Raw genomic sequence first — 27,951 nt, 5'->3', positions numbered from 1 at the left:
TACATTACAGAACAAAGTGTTTAAAATTCTTAAAATATTTTATTTTTTAAGAGTCAATAGACTCAATTACATTACCTTCAATTAGCAGGTATACTGTTTGCATATGCTTGCATAACCTCATATTCCTACTTACAATTCATCTTCTGTAAGCTAATCATTAAAAATGAAAAACAAATCACAAATTGCAACATTGGAAGTACAGATCTCTTACCTGACAAACAAACAGAATTCATGCCGTTTACATTCATACACTGTCACAGTAAAGTTAATTTCTCCCAGACTGCACTCTCTGGCTGGAGGGACCAGACTTGAATGATTAATGCTCCAAAACAGACTCTTAATGCTACAGGAAGTGTTCCAAAACTTCAGAAGTGTAATATCTCATTTCACAACAATTTACAATCTTAAAGAAACTTGACTGATAAATTGTAAACATTCATCTTTAGCATCATGTGCACACGTTTGAATAAACGTGTAAAATAGCTATACAAAGTGACAAAACTGGTTAAGAATTCAGAATGAGATTTAACCATGATAAGTGGACGGCCCTTCCCAATCCTGGCCTGCATGGTTTCGGCTGGATGGCCTGCGACCGCCCGTGAATCTCTTCAGCGTATCTGAGGAACTAGGACGTAACCAGGGCTCTGTGGCAATGGTGTCAATGGAAACAGGCCGATTGGTTGAAGGAGTCTGTGGCCATAGCTCCTCCCCTTCCTCAGCTGACGCTTCCCCTAGACAGCACAAAAGATACACATCTCAATGCTTCTGACCTACTAGTTTGTGTTTAGCATAGCAATAAATATTCAACTGTTTCGCCACCAGCGTTATAAAAAAAATATATATATATTTTTTTTTTTATCATATTCACTGAAACCGACACTATGCTCCGACAGAACAACATAAATCAGCCGGCTTTAGAAAAAAAAAAACGCACTTCTACCTCCACCTAGAGCGTGTAATTTGTTTCGCTCCCGGTTCTTCTGGTCCAATCAGCGCAGGGCTGTGTGAGATCTGACTATCAATCACAGTTCGTGCACACGCCACAGATCCCCCCCTCCCCTCTCACGCACTTTACAATATCACATGCACACTACAATATCACATGAACACGCCTGAAGTTCGCAGGTGTGTTGGATTGTACGAAGCGTGATGGCGGAGAGAAAATCTACTAACAAGCTTCCAATTCCTCGGTTAACAACCAGAGCTAGGAGGTCCAAAACAACCAAGGAAAAGAAAATGATGCTTCGATGCTGAAGAGACAGGTGCGTTCACAGAAAATCTGGTGCACACACGCTGACGAGCACGAACTCGATGGGAGGGTGCTCGGTGGTAGTGGGGGAGGGGCATGAGAGTTGTAAACATTCAAAATGTTGGCTAAGTCCCCTCAATCTGCCAGACTTGCCAACTGCAGCTTTAACACTTAAAAAAAAACAAAAAAACATTTTTAACAGAAAGCTGACTCCAGACTGCAATGTGCATAAGCAATGCTTTTATTGCTGGTTTCTGCACCGTTTTTGCCTGAAATTCAGTACTCTTTCAGAAGATGCGTAATACCGCCCCCTATTGTATAACATTGAAAACATGGAAAGCCAGAAAATTCAGTCAATGGCAGGGAAGCGTTGTCTCATAATGATGGAAAATTCAGTCAATGTCATGGAAAGAGTTACGAAAAGATCAAGATCAAGATATCTCGATAACATGCTACGTTTTTGATGTTTGTTTAGTTAGGATATCTAGATCACCCACCCTTAAATGTCAGGTAAAACAGCAAACTTGGTTGTATTAAGCCCAAAATACCACTGCTCAGGTTTTTTTTCCATTTTTTTTAACCCAATCAAAGAATGGAAAAGAACTTTGTCTTGAGCGCCAGATTATGCGACAAAGTTGACCAGACTTCATGCAAGTAGTCAAAAGTAGTCTGGCTGGGCGAGAATTCAAATTCAGAGTTCCTGACCTGATCTCCAGTCGTCTTCTCTCATGTTGTTCAGCGATGTCATCTTGTTCTTTGTGCGCTCCCTCAGCCGCTCTATTTCTGCGCTGGTTAGCGAGTGCAGGGACTGGCTGTCGGGAACGCTGTCAGGTCGAGTGTACCTGTTTACCACATCCTATCGACAAAACAAAAGTACAGTCATTCAGTGCAGAGTCTTTGTGGATGCATTCAATAAAAAAAAAATACTAGCTCCGTTCCAAAACCTGATGGAAGGCTTTTAAAGAGTAGGCAGGCTTCAAAGATACCTTGTTTTGACCAAATTTTAAGGCACATATTCTTTAGCAGAGAAGACAATCGCGATGGTCCTCGGTCATTTCTGACCGAATAATTTTCTGTTTTGAATTTCTAAAAATCACAGCTTCATCGGAAGGTTATGATACTTGGTGACTTTTCTGGGATTAGGTATGTGAATACAAAAAAAAATTGAGGTCATGATCCGAGCATGCTAAGTGGTCGTAAAAAAAATAGTCACACTCGTGGTCTTCGGTCAAAAATGACCGACCCATAGGAAATGAATGGGAAATTTACAAAAACACAAAAATTCTCAGAATTTTTGTCTGTACAATCTACAAATCGGACACGATTCTAAAAAAAAGTACACCGTAGTAAAGGGGTGACACTCTACAACATCAAGAGTGCAAAAAATTCACACCCACCCACACACACACACATACAAACACACGTTTATACACATACACACCAATAAATTCAGATTACAAAAATCTGTTTTGAATTTTTAAAAATCACAGCTTCATCAGAATGTTACGAAACTTGGTGACTTTTCTGGCATTAGGTATGTGAACACACAAAAAAATTTAGTTCATGATCCGAGCATGCTAAGTGGTCGTAAAAAAAATAGTCATGATTTTGGTCTTCGGTCAAAATTACCCCCATAGGAAATGAATGGGAAATTGACAAAAACAAAAATTCTCTACAAATCAGCCACGATGCAGAAAAAAAGTGCTCAGCTATGAAGGGGTGAAGCTCTAAAACATCAAGAGTGAAAAACATAACATAATTAATAATTATAATTAATATATGTATATATAATTAATATAATAATTATTAAAATTATTAAAATAATAATTAATAAAATATTATAAACCTTGGCAAAAAGTATTATTTGAGAATTTCAAAAAAAATACATTCAATCCATATCTTAAAAGTAAGTAATTTGGTCCAAAAACAACTAGAATTCACAAACATCTCCATTTAGAGCTATACAGGCATCTAGTGGTAAACCCATGCAATAACATGTTTTATTTAATTTTATGTTTAATAAATTGATTAATTTTATTTAATTTTATTTTTTTTCTGAAAGCCTAGTCTCTATTTTACCCGAAAATACTGCATAGAATTTATTTTTTTTTAAATACAAAAAAAAAAATAAAAAAATTATTTCCAATGGCAAAAAATGGACTATAAATATTGCATAAATATTAATAAGTTCAATCAAATTGTCTCAAAATTCTAAATTAAAAAGAATAAATATTATAGAACAAAAATAAATTGCATTGTTTTTTACTGGGATGGAGGAAGTTTCATTTTTAGGTGTCCGGTCATTTATGACCGGGAAGGCCCCCACTGTGACTGCTAAAGGAAGACCATCAGAGGGTTAACAAACAAACAACTAGCTTGTGTAAACCGTATTAAAACAAATTAATATTAAATTATTAAAGTATCAATATACTATTTTACACAATATTTGTGTGCAATGTTTATTTTTATTTTTTTTAGAGGATTACTCCAATGGAATCAACTGTGAGTCGAGATGATACAAAGTTTTGGAACAAAGCTCATGACTTTGCCTTGGTCAGGTGAGGATGTAGTTGTGCACAACAAGGGTCTCTTACACCAGTCACGTCCGCCTTCCTAACTGCCGGTCTCGCTCTCTGGTCACGCCTGGATTGGAGACGGAATGAATCGCCGCTGGGGTCTGTGTACAAACAACTGATTGGTTATTTACAGCCGACAAACGTTCAGCAACAGCAGGCTCTGCAGTCCTTCCTCTCTCTCGAGATTCTCTCTAGCTCAAACATGCACGATTCAAGCAATCAAAGCTTGGTAATTGAAACTGAGCAAATGAAAAGGCATTTAATGAATGAGACCGAGACTGTTTTGGGAACTCATTTACAAGGTGACTGCTGATCTCTCTGGGGCGCTGCTGTGAAGACAGGCATTAGTCAATCTCTCTTCTGTCTGGAGTTTATAGCCGTCACACTAGCTGTCATCCGTCTCTGGTGGCAGTGACAGCAGCTGCTCATACTGACACACACACACCCCTATACTTCCCACAGACGCCTATTGTTTCTAAATTATGTTAATCGATATGCCCCAACTCTAATGTACCCCTTAAGTGTTTTTTAAATTACACATCACATTATATTACTAAAGCTAAATGGTCAAATTAAAAATGATCTAAAGAACTAAATATCACAATAATGTGATTTTTGACAGGCATTGAGGTAGGATACAATGTTACCATTGACTTTTGACCATTCTCTCAAAATTATTTCTTTTATATTCAAAAAGGAAAAAGTCATGCAGGTTTGGAACCACACGAGGGTCAGTATTTTTTTAGTAATCTTACCCTTTATGTATATATGCTGGTGGGTGTAATTTAAATGTAATCTAGAAGTCTAAACTCTTCAGGTGAAAAAGCATTTGTGACACGCTGGTGAATAAAACGCTTCTCTCCGTTTTTCATTTTAGAGGAACTTACCAATAAAGGCGCTCTCTGAGTCTAACAGCAAGCGTCTGCCTGGATCCTCTGCAGAATTCAGCCTCTGGGGTGATAAACACATCAATAAAGACGTCAAGTCAATAGCCAGAACCGTCAGACAGTGCTAACGGAGTGCAGATACCCTAAGGGCTCAGAAAAAAGAAATGAAAAAAAAAGTAGACCTTTTCGTAGACATACCTGCTTATGATGCTGCTGTCCTGAAGACACCACATCAAAGTAATCTGCCCAGGGGAATACAGGTATGAGTTCATCAGTTATTTTATATTTAATTTTTAATTTTATATTAATATATTCAGTAAATGCTAAAAACATATGTTATATATATATATATATATATATATATATATATATATACAGTGGTGGTCAAAATTGATGGCACCCCTGATAAATATGATAAAAAATGGCTGTAAAAAATAAATCTGAATTTTTTTATCCTTTTGATCTTTCCTTCAAAAAATGCGCAAAAATCTAACCTTTCATTGAAGTAAAATAATTGAAATTGGGGGGTAAATCACATTATGAAATAAATGTTTTTCTCCAAAACACGCTGGCCATAATTGTTGGCACCCCTAGAATTTTTTATGAGAAAAATATCTCTGAAGTATATTCCCATTAATATTTACCTTTTTTAGCACACCAGGGTGACTAGGAACATGAAATTGTCCAGCTCAATTTCATGTTCCTAGTCACCCTGGTGTGCTAAAAAATGAAATGAAAGATCTTGAATGAAAGATCAAAAGGATAAACAATGCAGATTTATTTTTACAGCCATTTTTATTTTATTTTTTTACTGTCACTTTTGATCAATTTAATGCATCCTTGCTGAATAAAAGTATTAATTCCTGACCCTAAGATTTTGGACAGTAGTATATACTGTATATTATACATTTCAGAATGAATCTGTGTTTTGAACGAATTAATCAGGTGAAACAATTATTCAATGGTGCATTCATAAAGAGAGCAATTGACTCAAATGTACTCTTAATTCTTAAAAGAATCATCTGTTTGAATGAATCAAATTAATTAATGACTCAATGACTTAGTCATTAAAACATTTACCGCCACCTACCGGCAGTTTTATTTAGAGTATCACTTCATTTAAAAAAATATTTTCATATTTCCATACAAATTAAAAAAAACATTAAAAGTATAGTTCTCTCAAAAATGAAAATTCTGTAATTTACTCACCCTCATGGTCATTTTTAGCCTTAAAGTTTGTGTAATAAATTCTATGTTGAATCAACAACAACAAAAATCGAATGAATACTTGATGCTTTTTCAATAATGACTTTAAATCTTTTGGCGGTCATTTCTCAGGCAGAGTTTATGTACGTTTCCTTCAGGAGCATCAGTGAATGTTTGAACCTTTTTTAATAGTTGTGTTTGAGTCCCACAATCTTCCTTGTTGTGAAAAGATGGATCTCAAAATCATACAGTCACTGCTGGAAAAGGTTCAAATATGCAGAAAATGCTGGAAAACTGAAGAATTTGGGAAATCCAGGTAACGACACCGTATTAAGAATCAATGGTTTATAACCCTTTGAACGGGGGTCATTTTAATAAATTCAGCTTTTTTTGTCTTGTGGACTATATGTACAAGATTTTGATGTAAGATATCTTAATATCTTCAGATACTTTTTCTTGCAACTATGTATGTATGTATGTATGTATGTATGTATGTATGTGTATATATATATATATATATATATATATATATATATATACACATACACAGAGTACTGTGCAAAAGTCTTAGGCATGTTAATATCTTAATATATAAGAATTTCTTCAAGCATCTTGGAGATGTTCCCACAGTTCTTCTGGATTAAGTTTCTCAGTTTTTTCTGTTTCTTCATGTAATCACAGAGGGACTCGATGATGGTGAGATCAGATCATCCTGGCTGTTGTCAGACTCCTTGTGCATACAGAAATCTTACTGGATTATAACAATTAATGGTATTAACATGCCTAAGACTTTTGCACAGTACTGTGTATATATATCAAAATAGACCAAAGACCAAAAAGCCCATTCCTCACAAACAGACTGACCAGCAGCTTTGCCCCTCCTCAGGCTGTTGATGGTTCGTTGCTGTTGTCGTAACAGAGCCTGTTGCTGGATATCTAGGCTGTGATCATCACTGGGGGGGTCTGGATATGCCTGCCGCACCTCCTCACGGGATGCACCTTCTGATAACAAACACACACAGATAAGAGTCAACCTCTCCTCCAGGACTACAGCATCACTGACAGATAATGCAGGGATGAGGAATACAGATATGGACACACATAATCCAATCACAGAAAACACAGACTCATATTGCAAATCAGTGTTGTCCATCATACATGACAGGAGAACAGCAGCTCTGCCATGGCCAAACCAGCTGATACAGAAATGTAGAGAGGGAATCAGAGCTGGATATAGAGCATGACAAAGCAAGGGCATGGAGCCAGGCGCTGAGTCACGGCTCACGGAGATGCTACTCATTTCTCTCCTGCTGGGGTGTTTGATGACTGATACGACTATTCGACCCATGGGGTGAGAAGATGAGAGGGAGAGTTGATGAATATATCTTCTGACCAGGGGAGAAGGTTAAAATACTTCCAAAGGGACATGAAACACAGACATTCCTCCAGGAAAACATATTAGCATCAGGACATTGGATATAAAATAATGCAGCTTTCACTCAACCACATCAAGGTTTTTGCTCTTGGGATCTAAGTGTAATTAATTTTAAACCTCAAATTTAAATTCCAACGATAATACTAGCTACAATGATATTGTCCTGTTTAATCTTTAACTTCTCTATTCGCGTCTACACCCCTACAAAATGTCTATTGCCTAAATCTAAAATTGGTATTTTATTTCTATACTATTATAGTGTTTTTTAATATTTTGAATTGGCTTTTATTTTATTTTTTTTGTTATTTAACTTTTTTATTTCAAGGTTTAGTCATTTGTCATGTTTGTCGTTTATTAGTTTTTATATATATAGTAGTCAACATTTGAAGTGGATCAAAAAAGTTAAAAGTTGCCCTAAGACAAGATCGGGTATTGCTCAAAATACATGTATAACTTTGATAAAAGGTTTTGATACACTTCAAATGTTTCTATGTCTTTTATTTATAACCATTTCAGTTTTAGTTAAGTGATTTTGGTACTTAAAAACATCATTTAAATTATCTTCCAATGCTAGATTTCTAATTTTCTTTTAAGTTTTTTTTTTCAATAACAAAAACAATTATTAGTAGTTTTAGTGAACTAACAACATTGAGTGATTACCGAAGGATACTTTTTATTAACTTCATCCATCCATTCATTCATAAGACCCATCCATCCATAAGATCCATTTATCCATCCATCCATCCATCCATCCATAAGAGCCATTATTCTGAATCTAAAAGTTTAACTTAAAAGGCTAAAACCTAAAATCCATTTAAGGCAAGTCAGTCAACATAGCGGCCATCTTGGCAAGTAGTATCTCGCTGAACTAATTTAGCCAGTGTGTTAAAGTGTGACTTTACAAGCTATTTTGTAACCCAGGTTAAAAAACCAGTATTAACAAAGAATTAGAAAATTCAAATCCTATATATATATATATATATATATATATATCCTATATAAATTCTCTTTTCATTTCATAAATTATTTTCATGCGTTTTAAAATAGCCAATTAAAATTAGTTTTATTTGGGAGGATTGACCAATGAGAGTGCATTTCTGTTTTCCATATTTCGCACGCAGTTAGACCGCGTTCTTTTTTGATTGCTATCGCAGACGAGAGCAGACGTCAGTTGAATCTCTCCAAGGAAATTTGAGAGATAAGTTATCTTCTTTGAGAATTTGATGAGAATTACATGTATATTGTTCCAGAGACGATGTAGTGGAAGAGAAGTAAATTTGATATGAAAGAGACCGAGAAAAAGAGTTAAATTGATTTTATACTGTGTGACGCAGTTACGGAGAAACCGCATATGTGACGCAGTTACGGAGAAGCAGCCGTTGTAACACAGCGCGTTCACAAATTGAGGTTTATTTATTGAGAAACAGAGACTTATAATACGAATATATTTTTGAGTGAGGAAGAGAAAAGGATTTTTCTGAGTTGTAACCGTTCTTCAAACCTGAAAAAAAAGGTTTATATATATTCAAGCTCATCTGGTCTTGGTGAGTTACACTTTTATTCCATTTGGGTTAAATGTTCATGAAATGCTTATATTAGAGAATTGTAAATGAGAAATCTGTTTATTTTATAAGTAATGTATTTTCTTCATAACCACATTTGGTGAACGAAATGATTGCACGTTGTATGTGAAACGCAATCGCCATTTTGATGCCGTGTTAAACACTGTTAAATGATGTGATGTGTAACGTTATGTTATGGAAAACTAACAAGGTTTTTTCTGATCTTGTATTCAAGGTCAGGTTTTTTTTTGTTTTGTATTCTCTCTGTTTTCTTCTTGTCTTTTCCTGATTTAAATTTTTCATCGTCGTCGAGTGTGTGCTGAATTGAGTTGATGCTGCTGTGAGAATCGAATCTTTCCGGGTTGGAGTTCCTGGATTTTGTCTTAACTCTCATGTTCGCGGAGGGAGTCGGGACTGGCGAGCCGCACGAGTCTAACAACGAGTATTGATCGATTGCCTGAAACTGACATTATCGTTGCCGAACTGGATGGTAGGAAATTGAACTAACAGCTCTCACACTTTTCACTGTTACTGGGAGGAATTTCATTTACGAGGAGAAACGGACAAAATCATTGTCATTACCCATTTCAGCCATAACTTCCGAGACTGCATTCAACTCATGTCGAAATTGAAAGGTTAAATTCCTGAAAAAAAGAATTTAAATGTGAATTTATTCATTATTTGGTTTATTTTGTGTTGCTTGATCAAAGGTAATTGTTTTTTTTGTCCATTCTTTTATTTTGTTTTGAAAAATTAGAAGATAAGAGAAGAATTTCAAAGGGAATCAGATTAGGAGTTTAGCTTGAATTGATTATATTCTAAATTTTATTTTGTTTCTTTTATTTTCCAAAAGAACCACTGAAATATGTGAAACCTAAGAAGTTTTAAACAAAAGTGTTTAAAGAAATTAATTGGTTTGAGACGCACACTTAATTGAATTTTATTTACTTTTCTATTTCCTGTATTTTATTTTATCTATCTCTGTTTTTCTTTAACATCTTGAAATTCTTGAATACACATTTTTTATTATACTAAATCAGTTACAACTTACCGTATTTTCCGGACTATAAGTCGCACTTTTTTTCATAGTTTGGCTGGTCCTGCGACTTATAGTCAGGTGCTACTTATATATCAAAATTAATTCAGACTGAGATGAACCAAGAGAAAACATTACCGTCTACAGCCGCGAGGGGGCGCTCTAGTTGGCGGAGTTGTTCAGAAGCGACACGGATGATGAAGAAAATGATGAGAAATGAGATCGCGGGAGCTTGGTGAACTTGTTTACTGGTAACTTGCTTGTTGGACTCGCTGGCTTATGTTAATTTAGCTTATTCAGCCTCCCAGATATTTGTTCTTTATGCTATTGTGTAGCTGAATAGCGTGTGCGGTGCGTGTTGCGGTGCATATGCTGTGCAGGAGCAGCACGCGCTAAAGTGCTTTCACATAAGCTGCGTTTGCAGTGCGTAACTGACCCACGGCTGTAACCCCAAACACATTGTATTTCAAATCCAGAAGTTATCAGCAAATTTTATTTAAAAAAAAGAAAAAGTTTTTTGTCAGCATTGCGATTCTCTTTATACGTATACTCTTTAATAGACGTATTCACGTTTAAACACAATTTAAACAAACTATTATTCAATGCATTACTTCTATATAATTATATATTAAGTTGCTCAAGCAAGTGGTAAAATATTTAACCATGCACTTATATTAAAATCGCATACATTTTAAATTAAAACTTAAAATTGACAAAAACAGCAGACTCATACCCTTTCTTTTGTATAATTTAAATCTTTATACAATAAATCTTGCATGTCACAAATAACTTGTTTTTCCACCTCCACGAATGAGACGAGTGTTGTTCATTATGTCGCCTTGTTGAAGTAAATTGTAGTTTTCCTTGATTTACCAACGCTTGAAGTAAAAAGATGACTGTGAAAAATAGTAGGCTAGTATTTAATTAAATGCATTTATGATGAAATTACTACATTTTCATGTCAATCTGGTCAATCTGTATTCATTTTGACCACAAACCGTGTGCTGTCACTTTAATTCAGCACGTGCAGCACAGCAAAAATAGACTCGGTGCGGAAACGATCGCTGCACTGCTGTATACGCACCGCACCTGGAACGGATCGACGGACTGCAACCGCGTGCATTGTGAAAGCTCTGACCTGTTAACAAGGGTACGGAAAAATATACGCACTACAAACGGAGTATGTGTGAAACGGGCGTTAATGTGTTACGTTAAAATACTGGACACCTATTCAGCCTGTTGTTCTGTGTGCTACTGTGTAGTTGAATAACTTGCCTTTCCTGATTAAATGTCTGTTCTTGGTCTTGGATTTTGTGAAATAAATTTCTAAATAAATGCGACTTATAGTCCAGTGCGACTTATATATGGTTTTTTTCACTTCATGAGGCATTTTTTGACTGATGCGACTTATACTCCGGAGCGACTTATAGTCCGAAAAATACGGTAAACTTTGTGTGAGTGACTCATTGTTGGGACGTCTTATTCTCTACAGGCGAATTCTAGGCTTCTGATTTGACTGGTCCATACGCAGACATTGTCTGTATCAAATTTAGTGAAGGGTTACAATTTGGAGAGCAGATGCCAGTTTTTTGCTGTTACACTGAAGCTAACAAAGGATCAGACTGTGGGCAACAAGAAATGAGTGGCTGGTAATAAAGGCTGGTGAATGGGATTTGGGGAGCCATCACGGCTGTGATGAGTCTTTTTGAGTGAAATTACAGGCCCATTGAAGAGTTCTGCAGACGTTTTCCAAGCAAAAGACAGGAAACTCTGTGTGACATTTACCTCTGTACTTCAGATGATTAAAATCTTGTAGGTTGTGCATGTTGGTTGCTGCAGTGGTGTGGGAAGCCGGCCTCCTGCTGGGTACTTGTCTGCGAAGTCTTGCCACATCAAAAACATCCTCTCGGAGGTGTTCTCTTGGCCTGTTCAATATGTAAGGCATAATGCACGGTCAGAGGGTCATGATGACAAGACAAACCATGACAGGATGATCAGGTACATCATTCTGAAGGGGTTTATTTTGAAATATTGACTGTACATTACATAGCTACTTACTAAATAAATAGGAACTCCAGTGAAATATACATAATTATGTTTGTGGAGGGAAATGAACTTCATTAAAGGGTCTAATTGACACACGGGTTCTGAATGTGTCTGTGCAGGATGTTTGTTTATTACCGTACCTGCCATGAACGGGAGGGATGTGGTCATTTTTGTTGGACTGCATTAACTGTCCCTCCAGGCGTCTCTGTTCGCTCCGCAGCTGCCTACGCAAGGCTGATAACTCCCTGATCACTGTCTGCTTTTCTTCTGAAATAAAAAGACAGTATACAGTTCAGGGGCTTTGTCCTTCATAGCTCCGACGGCTAGAGTACAAGCGGTGATGAGAGTTACCTGTGGCCCTGATCTCGTTCCTGCGGGCAGGCACCGGGGGAGAATGTGGTGCTGACATCGAGTGCATCTAATTGAAAACAGACAGAGGAAAACAAAATAACTGTGATTAGTCACTTTAAATGTCATTCACTTAGACGTTCACTTTTTTTGTTCCGGTGGCTGATTTTTGTTATCAAAAAATAAATCAAAATTAGTTTGTTTTGTGAAATCACAGTAAAATTGTCTTGTGTTTAAAATGTCATTTCCACCACAGAAGGCAACTAAACACGATATTGTCATTTGAGATGTAGCGGAAATGACAATGAGGTGGACATTTTCAAGACTTTCAGAGAGGAAAAAAAGACAATGCTCCTGTGATGGTGATGAATGTACATATATATATGGTTGAACTTTGTTAGAGGACTAGTGAGAGTGTGAAAAGTGTTTATTTTCTAGTGTGCCCATAATTGAAGAAAACACCCAAGCATTGCAGTCTAAACGGCATGTGAAGCATGATGTAACTGTGTGCATGTGTGTCACTCACAGACACAGTTGCAGAGGAGCGGTGGCTCTCCGCCGATGGAGGTCTAGGAATCTGCTTACGTAGTCTCTTCTGCAAGGCTGGTAGGGGTGGTGACGGTGCCCTGTGGACCTTTTGGTATTTGAGAATATGTCAGCACAGAAAAGGATGTTTGGCTTGAGGTAAAAGCCTCATGAACAAATGTAACAGACATGATAATGTGCACCCTTCACCTCCTTCAGATGTGTCTGCATCTCTCTTTCGTGTCTCTCCCTCAGGGCTTCCTCCTCTTTCTCCTCCTCTTCTTTCTCCAGTTTTTCAGCCTTTTTACGGCGCTCTTCGGCTTGCCTGATCAACTCCCCATTTTTGTTTATATGCTGTAAAATAGAAGACAGAAAGGAAGCACATCCTGTGACTCTGTACCTTTCTTTTTCTGCGATATTTTGCATTTGAAAACCAGTCATTCCAATAGGAATATTCACGATTTGGAGTTTCACATAAAAGTTCCCCACGCAGATTTCTCTTACTTTCAAGTTGGCCACATGAATTTGTCGAGCTGACCAACTGCTTGCTTTGTGTGGGCTGTGCTTTATACATCGCTACACTATTGACAATAGAAGTTTGTTTTGTTTTTTTAGGTCAAGGGCTACGAGTTAGCAAGCATGCTCCAGTTAGACCCTGCTGATGCTGTAACACCTCCATAATGGGGGCAAAAATCATCTTTTTCCATTGACGGCCTCAAAAGAAGCTGTTTGTTAGTATTGACTATTTCATTACATACTCATATGTTCAATCTGGGTGAAGACCAGCACTTCAAAGTGAATACATCTTCCTTTCAGCAAGCCCTTTTTGGGATTCATATAAAATAACAGCAAAGAACCTCTTTCTCTTTCTGACGCTTCCTCTCCTGCTCTTCCTCATACTCTCTTTCGATTCGAGCTCGCTGTTCGGCAAGCCGCCTCTCTTCTTTCTCGTCTTCGAGCCGGCTCCGCTCCCTCTCTTCTGCCTCCTTTCTCCTCTTTTCCTCGATCTGTCCATCCCAAAGATGATGACAAAGTGAAATGGCAGGCCAAAAGCACAGACAACATTATACAAAGGTGACTGAATGAGGCAAGTGGGTCCGTACCTGTTGCTTCAAACACTCCTTGTACAATTCCTGGTCACGGAGCTGCTGTGGAGTGGGCAGTTCGTTGAAAAGTTTACCCCGTGCTTGTACAGGTGGCTCAGAAGAGGAAATACCTGCAGGCTCTACAGGGGTAGAAAGGATTTGGATGGAGTGTTCGCAAAGGTCTTTTATTTTTAGCTTCTAAAAGGCTTGATGATAATATCCACAAAGTCAGAAGCTTTAATATTTTTTATACATTTTATAATTCTTTTTAATTAAATATAAATAAATTGTACAATTAAAAATATATCTATTTTACTAAATTTCTATACATTTAATTTAGAAGTGCACAGACCCTATCTTCATTGACCACTGGCTGAAAACCTACTCTAAGTGCATGTCATTACAGATATTTAAAAGTTCTATTCCACTTATAAGTTACATAATTTTTCTGATTGTGAGACTAATTGTAATTCTGTGGCCACAGTTACTTGATGCATAAGGTGAAGTAGCCGCTGGAATCTGGGCTACTCTGCCTCCGGAATCCAAAGAGTCCACATTTGATTTATGCATTTGTTTCAAATCACCTGAAACACAGAAACGTGAATATGATTTAATTACTGTGATAATAAATTTATTTGATCAAAATACAATAAAACAGTAAAATTGTCAAATATTATTACAACTTAAAATAATGGTTTTCTATTTCACTATGTTTTAAAATGTAATTTATTCCTGTGATGGCAAAGCTGTATTTTCAGCATCATTGCTTCACTGTCACATGATCCTTCAGAAATCATTGTAATATACTGATTTGTTGCTCAAGAAACATTTATTATTATGAACAGCTGTGCTGCTCAATAGTTATTAGTGTGTGTATATATAATTACAGGATGTGGTGATTAATTAATCAATTTTTTTTAGATTAATTTTTAATCATACCAGAGTATGTCCAGGATTCTTGAATGAATAGAAAAAGTTTAAAACTGCATTTATTTGAAATAGAAATCTGTTGTAATCAATGCTGTCAAATCAATTAATTGCAATTAATCACATCTAACATAAAAGTTTTTGTTTACATAATATGTGTGTGTACTGGTATATATATAATATAATATTTATATATATATGTGTGTGTGTTTGTGTGTATATACACACATATATAATGTCTATATGTGAGTGTACATACAATATATGTACACACATACAGACATTTATATAATATATATATATATATACACACACCTATATGATGTAAACATATACATATATATACACACACACACACACACATATATATATATACACACACATATATATACACTGATATACATACAGTATATGTAAACAAACAATATTAAACAAACAATATTAGCACTAGTTAATATATTATAAATGTCTTTACTGTCACTTCTTATCAATTGAATGTGTCCTGGTTGAATACAATTCTGTCCAAAAATGTTATTGACACCAAACTTTTGAATGGTAGTGAATTTCAGTTACATAACTACACTATATAGTTGTGTTCATCATTTTACATACCCCTTTTTGCATTTACATGAATATAAATTAGCATCTAAAAAAATATTATATTCACTATTGCCCTGAAGAAACTGAATAACAAATATTTAAGTATATTGAACCCTAATAAGCATCAATGACTGTTTGTAGACTTCTGTGTTTTTATGTAAGTGCCTCACTTGACTTGTTGAATATATCAGGGTTCTCACATCTTTTGACCAATGAAATTCCTTATCTGTGTTTTTACAGTCATTCATGATTACTGGGTGAGGTTTTCACTCACAAAGAACATTTCTAGCTGATGAGATATTTCTGAGTGGAGCAAAGCTAGAAAAAGAAAATCATATTCACTATAGGAATTAGAGGTGGGAATCTTTAGTCACCTCACGATCCGATCCGATTCCGATTCTGGAGGTCACGATCCGATTCCAGATCGATTCTTTATCTACTTTTCCCCCCTTATTAATTCATTAGTTTACATAAGTAATTAAGTACTTTTTAAAAAATAATTACAAATTAAAAAAAAATCATTAAAACAGTTGTATTTTAAGAATTTTAAACTTATATAACTTCAAACCATACAAGCAAGTAGCAAATAATAAAGAGGAGCAAAGAAACATGGCAAACAACAAACAAAGAGTGCTTTCAGTATTTAAGATTATCTGAACATTTTCCATTCAAGAACTGTGAGTGATTTTTCTTCATCGTACTTTTGTATTTTACTATGACATAGACTGCGGGAAATCTATTAAGCTGCATTCACGCTCGGATCTCTTTTGAAATATAAGAAGTAATGTGGTTTGTCCTGTCCGTTTAATCCCTTAAGACATAACTGGCTGTGTTTACGTTCATTTTGCACAAGTATATTAAACCACTTACACGGAGTCGCACAGCCGCTTGCGCGAGCAGTCTCGTACACAAACAAAGCGTGCGTCAGCATTTAAAATTGAAAGCAGCCTTCTGTTAGTGAGATTCATATTTTAAATATATAAGTCCACTGCATTCCAAACCACATAAATGATGACTTCGTAGAGCATTTGTAAGGAAAATACAGACGGGCGAGACAGCACACTTTAAGTGTAACATCAAAACAAGCGCGCGTCTCTCACAGTGCATCCTGTGCAATGAAGCCTGTGAATGTCCTTGTAATTCGCTTCAACCTTTCCGAACTTTATGAAAGATTATTTTACGGAAGGTTCGAGTTGTGTGCGTGTGTGAGGAATTGTTAGCAAGCAGAAGACGGGTGTTTCTAAAGCAAACTCAGCGTCATCGCACATCTGGTAAAAAACTAAGCTCAGAATCGATTCTGAAATTCTCAGAATCGATCCAGAATCGTTGGAGAGAGAATCGCGATGCATCGATGGATCGATTTTTTCTCCCACCACTAATAGGAATACTCATGATTATTCCTTGATTTTCTTGATTTCCATGACCATAGGAACACTGATACATATAAATATCTGTGTCAAATGTCAAATAACTTTAGAGCAGTTCTAAATAAAAAATAAATAAAAAAAATGCATTAGTATTTGATTAATACCTTGCAGATTCACAAAGAGTATGTAAACAATAAAAAAAGGTTTTTGTAATACTCTCACTAATGGTGGATTTGTGGATTGCACCATTTGTGGATTGCACTAATTAAAGCCTTATTAAACTGCAGTGACTGGACTGAGTGAAGTGTGAACTCGGCATGCGTACTGATGAGATTTCCATGATCGTCTCTGAGAGGGGCTCCTCCTCCTGCTCGTCCCCAGGGCTTGTAGGCCTTCATCTCAGCCTCTATTTTAGCATCATACAGCTCTTTTTCCACCTTCTCATGATACCGTCTCTGCTGTCGTTCTTGAATCTGTGCTCCATAAAATTCAGACAATTAGGCTTTGTTCAAACAGTGCATCATCTGGTTTGTTTTTCAGACAAGAAAAAAAAAGTTAAAACCTTATCTGCCGTATTTTGACAAATGAAAACTGAAACATTCATGTGTTTGTTTTGCTCTTCAAACAACAAATAAACTAAATGGAAGAGTTTGAATGAATGAAGCCTCAATGTCAAATATTGTAATTGCAACATCAAAATCAAAGTAGTATTACCGGTACTCAACATGTAATCAGACTTTAAAAGTAACCTCTGAGAAGAGAAGTTCAAACTTTCAGTTAACCACTTCTGATTGTAACCCTGATCTGCCACTAGATTCCCTTTACCTTTGGAAATAGTGTATTCTGCTCTGATCTCTTCCTGTCAGACTGCTGAAGTTCTTGGCGAACTCACTAGCATTCAAGGCCATCCGTCTTCAAACCCTTCACTGCACTATTTCAGACTCAATGATCTTGCAACCAGGCAGTTAAACAAACATCTTTCCAGCTATCTGATATATCTTTCAGTATTAAGTTCCCCTGAGGAACTTAATAACTGCCTCAGATTTTATTAAATATACATTAATTTGTGTTCCGAAGATGAATGAAGACTAAAATTTCATCTTTTAATATAATTTCATTATTTAATATTATGTATCAGTATTATTATTCTTTATTAGTATTCATAATCAGTTGTATTATCTTATGAAGTTTAAAATGCATGAGTTAGACTATTATGGACACATGTGTTTAAGGATCATATTTTAGACACAAGGAGGGGAGCTGGGAGAGTTATATATTTTGCTTAAAGGTATGTGCGCAATGCAACGTTCACTGAGCAGAGATGTTCCACTAATGATGATACTTCAGTTGGCATGTTCTTTACAAGGAAAATAATGTTTCAACTGATGCAAATGTACAACTAATGTATACACAGAGGGAAAGTGGATTGTACCATGTGTAAGCATGAGGTATGCTTTCCATTTTTAAACATAAGCAACATGTTTTTCTATCTTACAAGGAAGTTGAAAGTCGCTCAGTGGTGTATATAAGCTCAATCTTACTGTACTACGGCAGAGAAACATTCGGAACACATAGACCTGGCACGAATACAACATCTTCTCAAGTTTCTCTCCTAAGCTGACGAATAAAGATTTTTCTTGGCAAGATAACTGGTGTCCGGTTCCGTGACTCAAAAAATAACGGGAGAAAAGGCTTAATTCCAAGTCTACAATGAGCAAAAGTCTTACAGGTTTTGAAAGACATGAGGGTGAGTAATTATTGACAGAAATTTTATTTTTTTGGTGAACTAACCCTTTAAATGACTTAATGCTTTTGGCTTGTCCGATGTTGTAGTTTTTGATTTTCTAAACTGTATATAACAATTAAAATCCTACAATGTACAACATACAGGTCATGATTTAATTATTTATTAAATCATTAAAATGTAAAGCTGTGTAACCCTGTTACTGATAGGGTAATTTAAATAATTAATTTGGACCCTTTCTATGGCATGACCTCATACCATAATATATTGTGAAAGTACCTGCTTCTTAAGGGCTTCCTGATAGCTAACAGCACTTTCCTTGGGCTGCTGCAGCCTCTTGGAAGAAAAGAACGCTGGTTCTGAGGGAACAACTCCAGCATGGCTGATCGGTCTATGGAGAGACAGAGATGAGCATTATGTTATTCTATTACATTCTGGTATATCTGAATAAATGTTTCCCCAACTGATACCTCAGTTTAACTTGCCATTAAAAAAGCAACTCAAACATTATAAATCTATTTAGAAATTAATATTTCCACAGTATTTATTTTGTTTAGACATTTCAATATGGAAGTTAAGTATGAAAACGTGTCTACTGTGTAAGGCCTCCAGAGGGAGGCTGCAGAACGGGCCAATGTGCTTCTGGAGGGATGTGTGACTGTTGACCCCCTGCTGGTCCATCTAACACACAAAAACATCATATTAAACAGGGATTCAACAGCTATATTTATCACGAAATAGTCAGGGAATCCAAGCTAGATCGCTAAAGCAAATATAGGCCACTCACAGTAGGCCAGATTGGGGTCTAGAGGATTTCTGGCTCCATAATAGTAATATGCATTATCATAAGGCGTTTGATAGGAGTCAGGGATGGAGGGACCCAAAGGAGGATGCACACCTGTAATTCTGACATCAGAGAACAGAAATATTTCATTAAATATGCAACAAAATAGTGCCTCTAGTATTATTGAGGCATATTAAAAAATATTTTCACTTTTGTTATTTCTTTTATGTTGTTAGTTCAGAACAATTGTTGTTATTGTTGCAAAATCTAAAAACATAACACAAGATCTAACATAAACCTTGGGCCAACTATCTCCCCCAGGGTTCTTGAGAGGCTTCTGTGTTTGTCTTCAGTAACAGTGGTTGCACCATTGGCCCCATACCCTGCTCGAGCTTCCAGACCAAGGCCTGATGTGTTAGCCAATCTGCTTAAGACAGTGCTGTGGTCCAGAGTCGGGGACTGGAAAGCAACACGAGGTCTCTCGGGAGGTGCGCTCTCTCTTGGTGCTTGTGGAAGTTTCCGCCTGGCAGAGTCATCCCTGAAGACCCCAAGACCCAGCCCTGGTTGGTAAGGCATATCCCTTCTCCTGTCCTCGTATTCCTGGGTCATGGCACCAAATTGTTTGATTCGGTCTGCCTGTGGGAAACAAGGTGATATGACTGTAAATAGGAGCACAGCAGTTGTTATGGTTGCAGTGAAAATGTGTGTCAAAGCCCAGGCCACTGGGTCAATCTCAAATACTGTCAAGTTCCAAAGTGAAAGAAGTTTTTTTTTTTTACTTGAACGCTATATTATAAGTCTTCTAAAGCCATACAATAGCTCTGTGTGAGGAATAGGACTAAATTATTAATTGATAATCTTAACCAATTAAGATTATGTAAAACAAAAGCTGCAGAAAGCTTCTGTAAACATTTCTACATTAATTTTTTTCTATTTCATTATGGAAGCACATTTTTGAACAATTACTTTTTATGACAATTTAAAGGATTTAAAGACAAAATTAAAAATATACTATATAATAAATATTTAGCATAAAATGGGCTTAATTTTCTTTTTTCGCAGAATATTTATGCTAAATATATTCGTACTCTTTAATGTCATGAAAATGTCATTATATAAAATAGTCATTAAAACATTTCTAGATGTTTCTAATATTTACATCCTAAATTTCACATTTAAAAAAATATATAAAGTATAAAACCATGTTTATAAAAATGTAAAACAATGACTTATCAAAGATTAAAAATCTGACGACCTTCACCTTTTTTTCTGGATCAACAGCGCCTGTTGCAGCCACTCTCAACTCAAGCTCCTTTTCCCTGTATAATTTGAGTTTAGATGGTCAAGTGAATATTTGAGCCCTGAAAGATTTTAATTCAAATACCCACAATCATCAAATCATTTCTCACTTTCTTTTGTTCCTCTCTTTTTCGGCTATTTGCTGTAGCAGCTCATGTTTGTAACGTTGCTTCCTCCTCTTAGAGGCCTCGTCCCCTTCAGCAGAACCTATATGACCCAGTCACAGGTTACAAATTACAGACACATTTTTATATATACAGTAAATAAAGTTTGATTTGACCTTACCAATCATGAGTCCTGTAGCAAACTCTGTCATGTTCTGCTCGCTTACAGATCTGTTTTGCGCTCGAGTCGGTGCTTGTAGACTACATTAAAATCACACAAAGCAAAAAAAGCTATAAAACTCCATCCAGTGTCTTACACTAAAAACACACCCTGATCACTGCAGCTCCGGCCAAACCATTACGTCACGCACACACACACACACACACACACACACACACACACACACACACACACACACACACACACACACACACACACACACACACACACACACACACACACACACACACACACACACACTGGATTAAAGAGCCTGGCTGCAGATCCATCAGATGCTTTGAGCCTCCCCATCAACACCAATCAATACAATCCCACTGATAGAATGGACAATAAATTCCAGTCGATACAACTTTCCAACACAGCGAACTCAGCGTTTCCTGTCTCTGCATTGTTAGAAACCCTCAGACTTAATAGTTAAATTCTCATTGACTCAATTGTTAAATCTACAAAATGAAGGATGAAAACCATCACATCTTTCGATTTTTTTTCCCCCCCGGCACAGGCAGACTCAAAAGCCAGAAAATTGAAAGGAGGGTTTATATAATACAGACTCCTGCTAGAGTAATTACCACTGTAACTACTTGATTCACTGCAGCTTTATTTTCACTGAAAGTAAGGTGAAATAAGTTACTTTCACTGAAAGTAAAGTTGGCTTTATACCCCAATTACTCTAACTGTATAATTAGTATAATTGAGTTGATGTGCTGTCAGGGTCTGTCTATTCTTCTGGTGACAGCTGTCTGCATTAACGGTGTCTAGAAGGTAAGATGTCAAATTTAACACATCTAAAACGGTGTACAACCCTTCTACTTTCTACATTTTATATTTGGCTCTTCATCTGTTTAAGCTATTTTTATTCGAATGTTGCTATGGTGATGCTAGATATTTTTCACAGATATAGTCGGACTGTTAATTTCATGTCTTCTACAAGAAGTTGTGAAAAACACCATCTGCAAATGTTTTTGTTTTTTTTATTGCAAAAACAACTGTAAGCTTTTTTTCCTGCTTAAACCATCTTCTTTCCATATATGCATTATATTGCACTACCCTTGAAAAAATGTGGGTCAATAAGATTTTTTTTTTTTTTTTTTTTTTTTAAACCTATTCGGCAAAAGCATTAAATTGATGAAAAGTGACAGTAAAAAAAATATGTGACATGGAGACTGGAGTGATGGCTTCTGGAAATTTAGGTTTTCATAATCACTGCAATAAGTTACATTTTAAAATATATCAAAATAAAATGAGTTACTTTAAATTATAATAATATTTCACAATATAGCTGTTTGTAATGTATTTTTAATCAAATAAATGCAACCTTGTAACATAAGACACTTCTTTCAAAAATAATTTTTCATTTAAAAATCATACCAAGCCCAAACTTTTGAACAGTAGTTTGTTAAAGACAATGGTGAGGAAGATGGACATTAAATATTGATTTGAATTTTTTTGTTAATTATTCATATGAACTAAATTTTAGTCTATATAATTAATTTATTAACTAAATCAAAAATCTTTTACTTTTTATGTAAGCAACATTGGAAAATTATTAATTAATGCATGGGGGGGGGGGGGGGTTGCGCTGAATTACATGGTACATTTTGTGAATGACAAGCACTAATATTGTGTGTAGGGCTGGGCGGTAAATGTAAACGATGTCATATCGAGATCGTGATAAAATTTACATCGATAACGATGATATGCTCTGGACATTTTTATTTGATATGGATTAAAACAGCCTATCACAAAGCAGAAATAAATGTGACAACAGCCGGTCAGTGCATGTCGCTAATAAGTGATTTCTGCGTGTCTTTGTGTGAATAAATGGCGTGGTTTCGTCTGATACACAAACTCACACACTGTGTTTTCAGTATCTGCCGTCTCAATATACGAGGACATGAACACATGCTTTGAGAGTCACTTCACAAGCTTTTCACCTTTTCATTTGAGGAAAAACAACCGTCAAGTACACCGAAACTGAAACTAAAACTGAAAGATCTTCACGACAAACTGTCAAAATAAGAGTTTGGTTTAACTTCAAGAAATGATGACAGAAATATATCACTACTGTATACTCAAATGTACTTCTCAAAGTAATAATAATAATATTATTATTTCTAAAGAATATCATACAACCAAGATATTTCTTCATCCATGTTTTAAATTTATACAGTTCTGTTGTTTGACAGAATTAAAAATTATTTCTCTTATTTGACAAAAATTTAAAATGCAATGTTTTGATGTAAATTGTTATATTTTCATTTGATTACATTTTAAAGGCTTGATTAAAAAGTTGATATGAATTTGTGTTAAATCATAAAAAACAGAGTCCCCCAAAAAATAAAATGGAAAACACAGAATTTAGGTAAAAATAAAATGGATTTCATGGGGCCCTAAAGTAAAAGGTATGAAGTATAAAAGGTATGTAAAAGGCTCTATGGAGTTTAATTGTGAACAAACAAGTTTACATGTTTACATTTATTTTCAAGGTCTATTTTTGGAAAGCATTTATAGTAAATTGATATCATCTATATTGTGAAAAAAATGAATTGTGATAATATTTTTGGCCATATCATCCAGTCCTAATTATGTGCCAATCCATGGAGCTTTCGTCAGAGTTCCACATGGGCCTAATTATAACCTATATTAACTTGAAACGGAAGTCCCTCAAGAATATTATTCTTATTCTGCTTCCTAAAATATAAACAGATCAACTTCTGAGTGCCACCAGAATAAACAGAAAGTGGAAGAGAGAACTTGTAAGATGCACCTGTGTGAGCTGTGTTTTCCTCCTCTCCTGTTTGCACCAATGTCTTCCTGTATGTTTCTAAGCCTTTCCTTCTCAAGGAGTTCTATCTCCTCATCAGAACTGGTGTGATCTCGGTGAGGGCCTTCCCAGCGATCTGGCGTCTCTGCCCACTGTCTCCGTGGCCTTGATGCCTTAGGCACTCCGGAAGTGGGCTCAGTTAGAGTGGCAACATCCCTCCTTGAGAACACAATGTTCTCTGGGCCCTGAATGCCCCTTTGCGCTTGTACCTCTGGAGAACCAGCTGGGTACTTTGGAGTAATAGATCCAAAACCATCTCTCTCCAGGGCCTGACAGAAACAATCAACATATGCTGAGAATAAGAGGATTCAAGGCAAGTTTCAAGTCTACAGAGTTTTAATTGTGCTTAAATTGTGGTTTGTGAAGAAATTTGTGAAGTTTATATTCCTAGTGTTGCTGTATAGAACATTTAACAACAATATAGAGTTTTATTTCATTCAAACCTGTGGAGTACTTGAAGTTTTCCCTATTTTCTGTGCTCCCTCTTGCCCTCGGAGAAACAGATTATACTCCTCCTTTCTCTCAATTTGCAGCTTTTCCTGGGTAGATTCACAAAATACAAAACCGTTACATTAAAGAAGACCTATTATGCTTTTTAAGCTGTGGTGTATACACAATCTGTAGTTGCTGTTCGAGCGTGACATTTCCAAAACACGCTCAAAGTGATTGACGAATTACAACACGCTGGTCCAGCCGACCAATTAGAGCACATTGTGCTTTCCGGATGGAGGGGCTTATTAGAGACAGGAACTAAACAGAGGCTGCATCCAAAATCAGATACTTCCCCTTTATATAGTAGGAGAAAAACAGTATGTGACAAAAGTAGTATGTCCGAAATGACCTGCTTCTCCTGGCGAGATTCTTAAGTGAGCATACAATGGTCACTTTACTATCCCATGAGACCACGGGAGAGGATTTGTGAATGGCAGTGAAGCGACATTTATAACTGATGCTGGTAGGTCACATTATAATGACAGCATAGCGAATGTAGTGCGTCCGTATTACATTCATACTACACACGCTCATACTATATAGAACATACTTTTTTTTGTGGTTGTGACTTAATTACTTATTCAAAAATAAGTTCCTATTCAAGAGAGTATGTGATTTCAAACGCCGCCAGAGTGTTACTGACAGACTGGGAAGAGAGGTGCTGCAATAATGTAAAATCAAGACTTTGTAAAAGGGCATAATGGGTCCCCTTTAACAACACATTTCTATGGTAATAATAAACAAGTTTTAAATAAGACTTTTATGTTTGTACAAATTTCAAATGTTTACACAAAACAAATCTGCAGTCCCGCAATATACTGGTTGCCACAAGATACCTTATCCACTAAGCGTAAGCAAATCATTTTTCATGTCACTGAGGGCTTGCCAGACAGAAAGGGTGGGTCTTTGTGCAACGGACTGAACTGGGTCATGCCAAGGAATGCAGAATTTGCTTTAGTGATCCATATGTAAACAGATGGACAACAAACACAGGTTTACCTTCGCTGATCTCCGTTCTTTTATGGGGAGAGACAGCATGTGGGACTGTGGAAGTGGATCAGCAATCATTTGATTTCTTTTCTAAGAAAGAAATGACTTTATTAAAAAAAAGAAATCAGGTGTGCAAGTAATTTTTTTAAATATATTTATTGTATGATTTATTCAATATATATATATAATAAAAGAGGAGCATACTGAACCTCAGACACAAAGCGCCGGTAATCAAGTCGTAGCTCTTGCTTTAATTTCTGCTTTTTTCGTTCATATTCCTCTCCCAGAGGTAAACTGAGTCCAAAACTCTCTTCTGGAAATAAAAATACAAAATTAAACATTTCCAAAGGCATTTTTAAAATATTAAAGAAAATCGAATATATATATATATATATATATATATATATAGGCTATATATTACAATATCTAATATCAAACACTTAACATATGCATTTGTCCTTAAATTATACATTTATTGAAATATAGCCTGCCTTTGGTCTGTTTGGGTTGTGTTTTGTTAGCAGGTTTGATGTTCTCCTTGTTACCAAAACGTGTCTATGAAAGACGGACAATAAAACAATAACTTTTCTTAAAATATACATATATATATAGACATAAAAATGTACGTGTTTAATTTTAAAACACCCAAGCAGCAGCATTGTTATTAGAAATTAAGCTCACCCTCATCTCCATGTACGGTGCTTCCTCTTCTGTGTTCGCCCTTCTCTCCTCCATAAAGTTGCTGATGTTGACATTCATATTTTCCCGAACCAGAATCAGCAGTTGATGAACAGCTCTTGGCAGGAAAGAAGCAGTTATCAGATGAAGCTCTCATCAATAACAAAAGACTGAATATGCCGCTGTCTGGACATGGAAATGGAGAAAGACTTTGTTTAGAGGAGAAGATGTGGAGAGCAGGCGCTGCAAACGCAGAGGTTGTTAGGCAACATCTCAACACAACACATGCGCCTCTTCAATCTCCCTCCCACACTTCAGACAATGGCTGTGTCTCAAAAAACCTAGTGATTAGCCCATTGAGTGGTATTCCCAAATCGTGAAAATAAACGGGTGCGAACGGTACCAACCATTTGCCTGTAACGTTACTTGTTAAAACTCTTGCTTGTCGATGGTTTGATCCGTTTATCTGAAACTTTTACAAGTGAGCAAAATGTCAAACATACGAGATGGCTATTAATAGTATCTTGCGACTTATGTGGAACTGCAGCTACTATCTAACATTCACCATTCAAAAGTTATTCTCACAGCTGACTATGATATGCATTTCAAAATAAAAGTCCTACTTTTACTGAGTGCCCTTACACAAATAACCATGGTAACTATAGCTTCCGCTACTATTTTACATAAAATGTTCCAAAATAAGGGGAAAAAACTGACCGGTAAATAAAATGACTAATATTAGGTTACAACATCCATTAATATAACTAGATTGATCCTCTCTAAATAATAAATCATTCAAATTAATTAAAATAATTAAGCAAACCTTAAATAAACCTTAAAAACGAGGTCCATGAACTGTACACCTGGCAGAGAGCCACTAAGAAACAAAAAAATATTTATTTTGGTGTTTATTTGATTAAAAATATATTATTGCATCACTGTGTAGTAATGTACATGCAAATTAGAAATGAATGTATGGTCAGAGAGCCTGAACTGAAAACATGCTATGCTTGGTTCAGTCCAGCAGATGGCACCACAAACAAATGCCTGATTGTTTACAAATACCACGTGAACTTCTATTGATGGCCAAGCAGACGCAATGCAAACATTAATCTGCATTGATATCAGCTCTTTTACAGTTGAGATGAGTCGGTCATGAGATGATATTTATCTTGAAGTGTTGTTACTCTTATATAACCCTTACCGGCAGAACAGATGAAGACAAGAAAAGCTCTCTGAAGCAGGTGTAGCTTCTTCAAAATAGACAGACAGATGATAGATAGATAGATGGATAGATGGATGGATGGATGGATGGATGGATGGATGGATGGATGGATGGATGGATGGATGGATGGACAGAGAGAGAAAGATAGATAGATAGATATATAGATAGACAGAGAGAAAGAGAAAAACAGACACAGACAGACAGATAGATAGATAGATATATGGATGGATGGATGGATGGATGGACAGACAGACAGAGAGAAAGAGAAAGACAGACAGATAGATAGATAGATAGATAGATAGATAGATAGATAGATAGATAGATAGATAGATAAGACAGTTGAGAAAGATGGACGGATGGACAGAGAGAGAAAGAGAAAGACAGATAGATAGATAGATAGATAGATAGATAGATAGATAGATAGATAGATAGATAGATAGATAGATAGATAGATGGATGGATGGACAGACAGAGAGAAAGACACAGATAGATATATATATATATAGATAGATAGATAGATAATACATTAATAGAAATACAATAATAGATAATACATTAAAATACGTTTTTTTTGGAGCTTGCAGAACAAGTTGAAAAACACTGCATTGTCAGAGATTACGGCTGCCTGCTGTATTGTTTTGCATTGGATAAATAAACGTTGATTTCTTATGTTTTTCATTCATTGGATCTTCACACGTCTACTTGTCGGATCGTGCATGAC

General features: G+C 36.0%; 1 protein-coding gene across 4 annotated transcripts; it reads right to left on the bottom strand.

The window, feature by feature from the left end:
- Positions 1-19: 19 nt before the first annotated feature.
- cspp1a (centrosome and spindle pole associated protein 1a) lies at positions 20-27,643 on the bottom strand. Of its 4 annotated transcripts, XM_082183894.1 has the most exons (28): positions 26,009-27,643; positions 25,819-25,882; positions 25,537-25,640; positions 25,337-25,417; positions 24,289-24,384; positions 23,789-24,114; positions 20,962-21,041; positions 20,787-20,883; positions 20,639-20,696; positions 19,676-20,013; positions 19,381-19,499; positions 19,190-19,274; positions 18,873-18,984; positions 17,175-17,322; positions 14,444-14,539; positions 13,974-14,095; positions 13,728-13,877; positions 13,081-13,224; positions 12,872-12,979; positions 12,349-12,415; positions 12,138-12,264; positions 11,737-11,876; positions 6,783-6,920; positions 4,911-4,954; positions 4,713-4,776; positions 3,844-3,926; positions 1,955-2,105; positions 20-731 (listed from the first exon to the last, which is right to left on the bottom strand). In XM_082183894.1, the coding sequence occupies exons 1-28, from the start codon at positions 26,084-26,086 to the stop codon at positions 526-528; spliced, it is 3,426 nt and encodes a 1,141-aa protein (XP_082040020.1). In that variant the 5' UTR covers positions 26,087-27,643; the 3' UTR covers positions 20-525. The 4 variants fall into 4 exon arrangements, with proteins under 4 accessions (XP_082040020.1, XP_082040017.1, XP_082040018.1 ...); XM_082183891.1 differs by lacking the exons at positions 4,713-4,776; positions 4,911-4,954; positions 6,783-6,920 and having other exon boundaries at positions 26,009-26,191; positions 26,413-27,643; XM_082183892.1 differs by lacking the exons at positions 4,713-4,776; positions 4,911-4,954; positions 6,783-6,920 and having other exon boundaries at positions 26,009-26,121; positions 26,413-27,643.
- Between the last annotated feature and the right edge of the window lie 308 nt (positions 27,644-27,951).

This window comes from Leuciscus leuciscus (assembly GCF_965113295.1).
Source record: "Leuciscus leuciscus genome assembly, chromosome: 11".
NCBI classification, from domain to species: Eukaryota; Metazoa; Chordata; class Actinopteri; order Cypriniformes; family Leuciscidae; genus Leuciscus; species Leuciscus leuciscus.
This window is presented reverse-complemented; position numbering and strand designations above follow the sequence as displayed.

What these genes read in the sequence shown, in the direction of transcription:
- cspp1a (XM_082183894.1), bottom strand. Translation starts at nt 26,086, where the DNA reads ATGAATGTCAACATCAGCAACTTTATGGAGGAGAGAAGGGCGAACACA. An exon ending in AAACTTCAAGTACTCCACAG is followed by an intron (nt 24,115 to 24,288) that starts GTTTGAATGAAA and finishes TGTTTCTGTCAG; the next exon opens with GCCCTGGAGAGAGATGGTTT. An exon ending in TAATCATCTGAAGTACAGAG is followed by an intron (nt 6,921 to 11,736) that starts GTAAATGTCACA and finishes GTTTGTTATCAG; the next exon opens with AAGGTGCATCCCGTGAGGAG.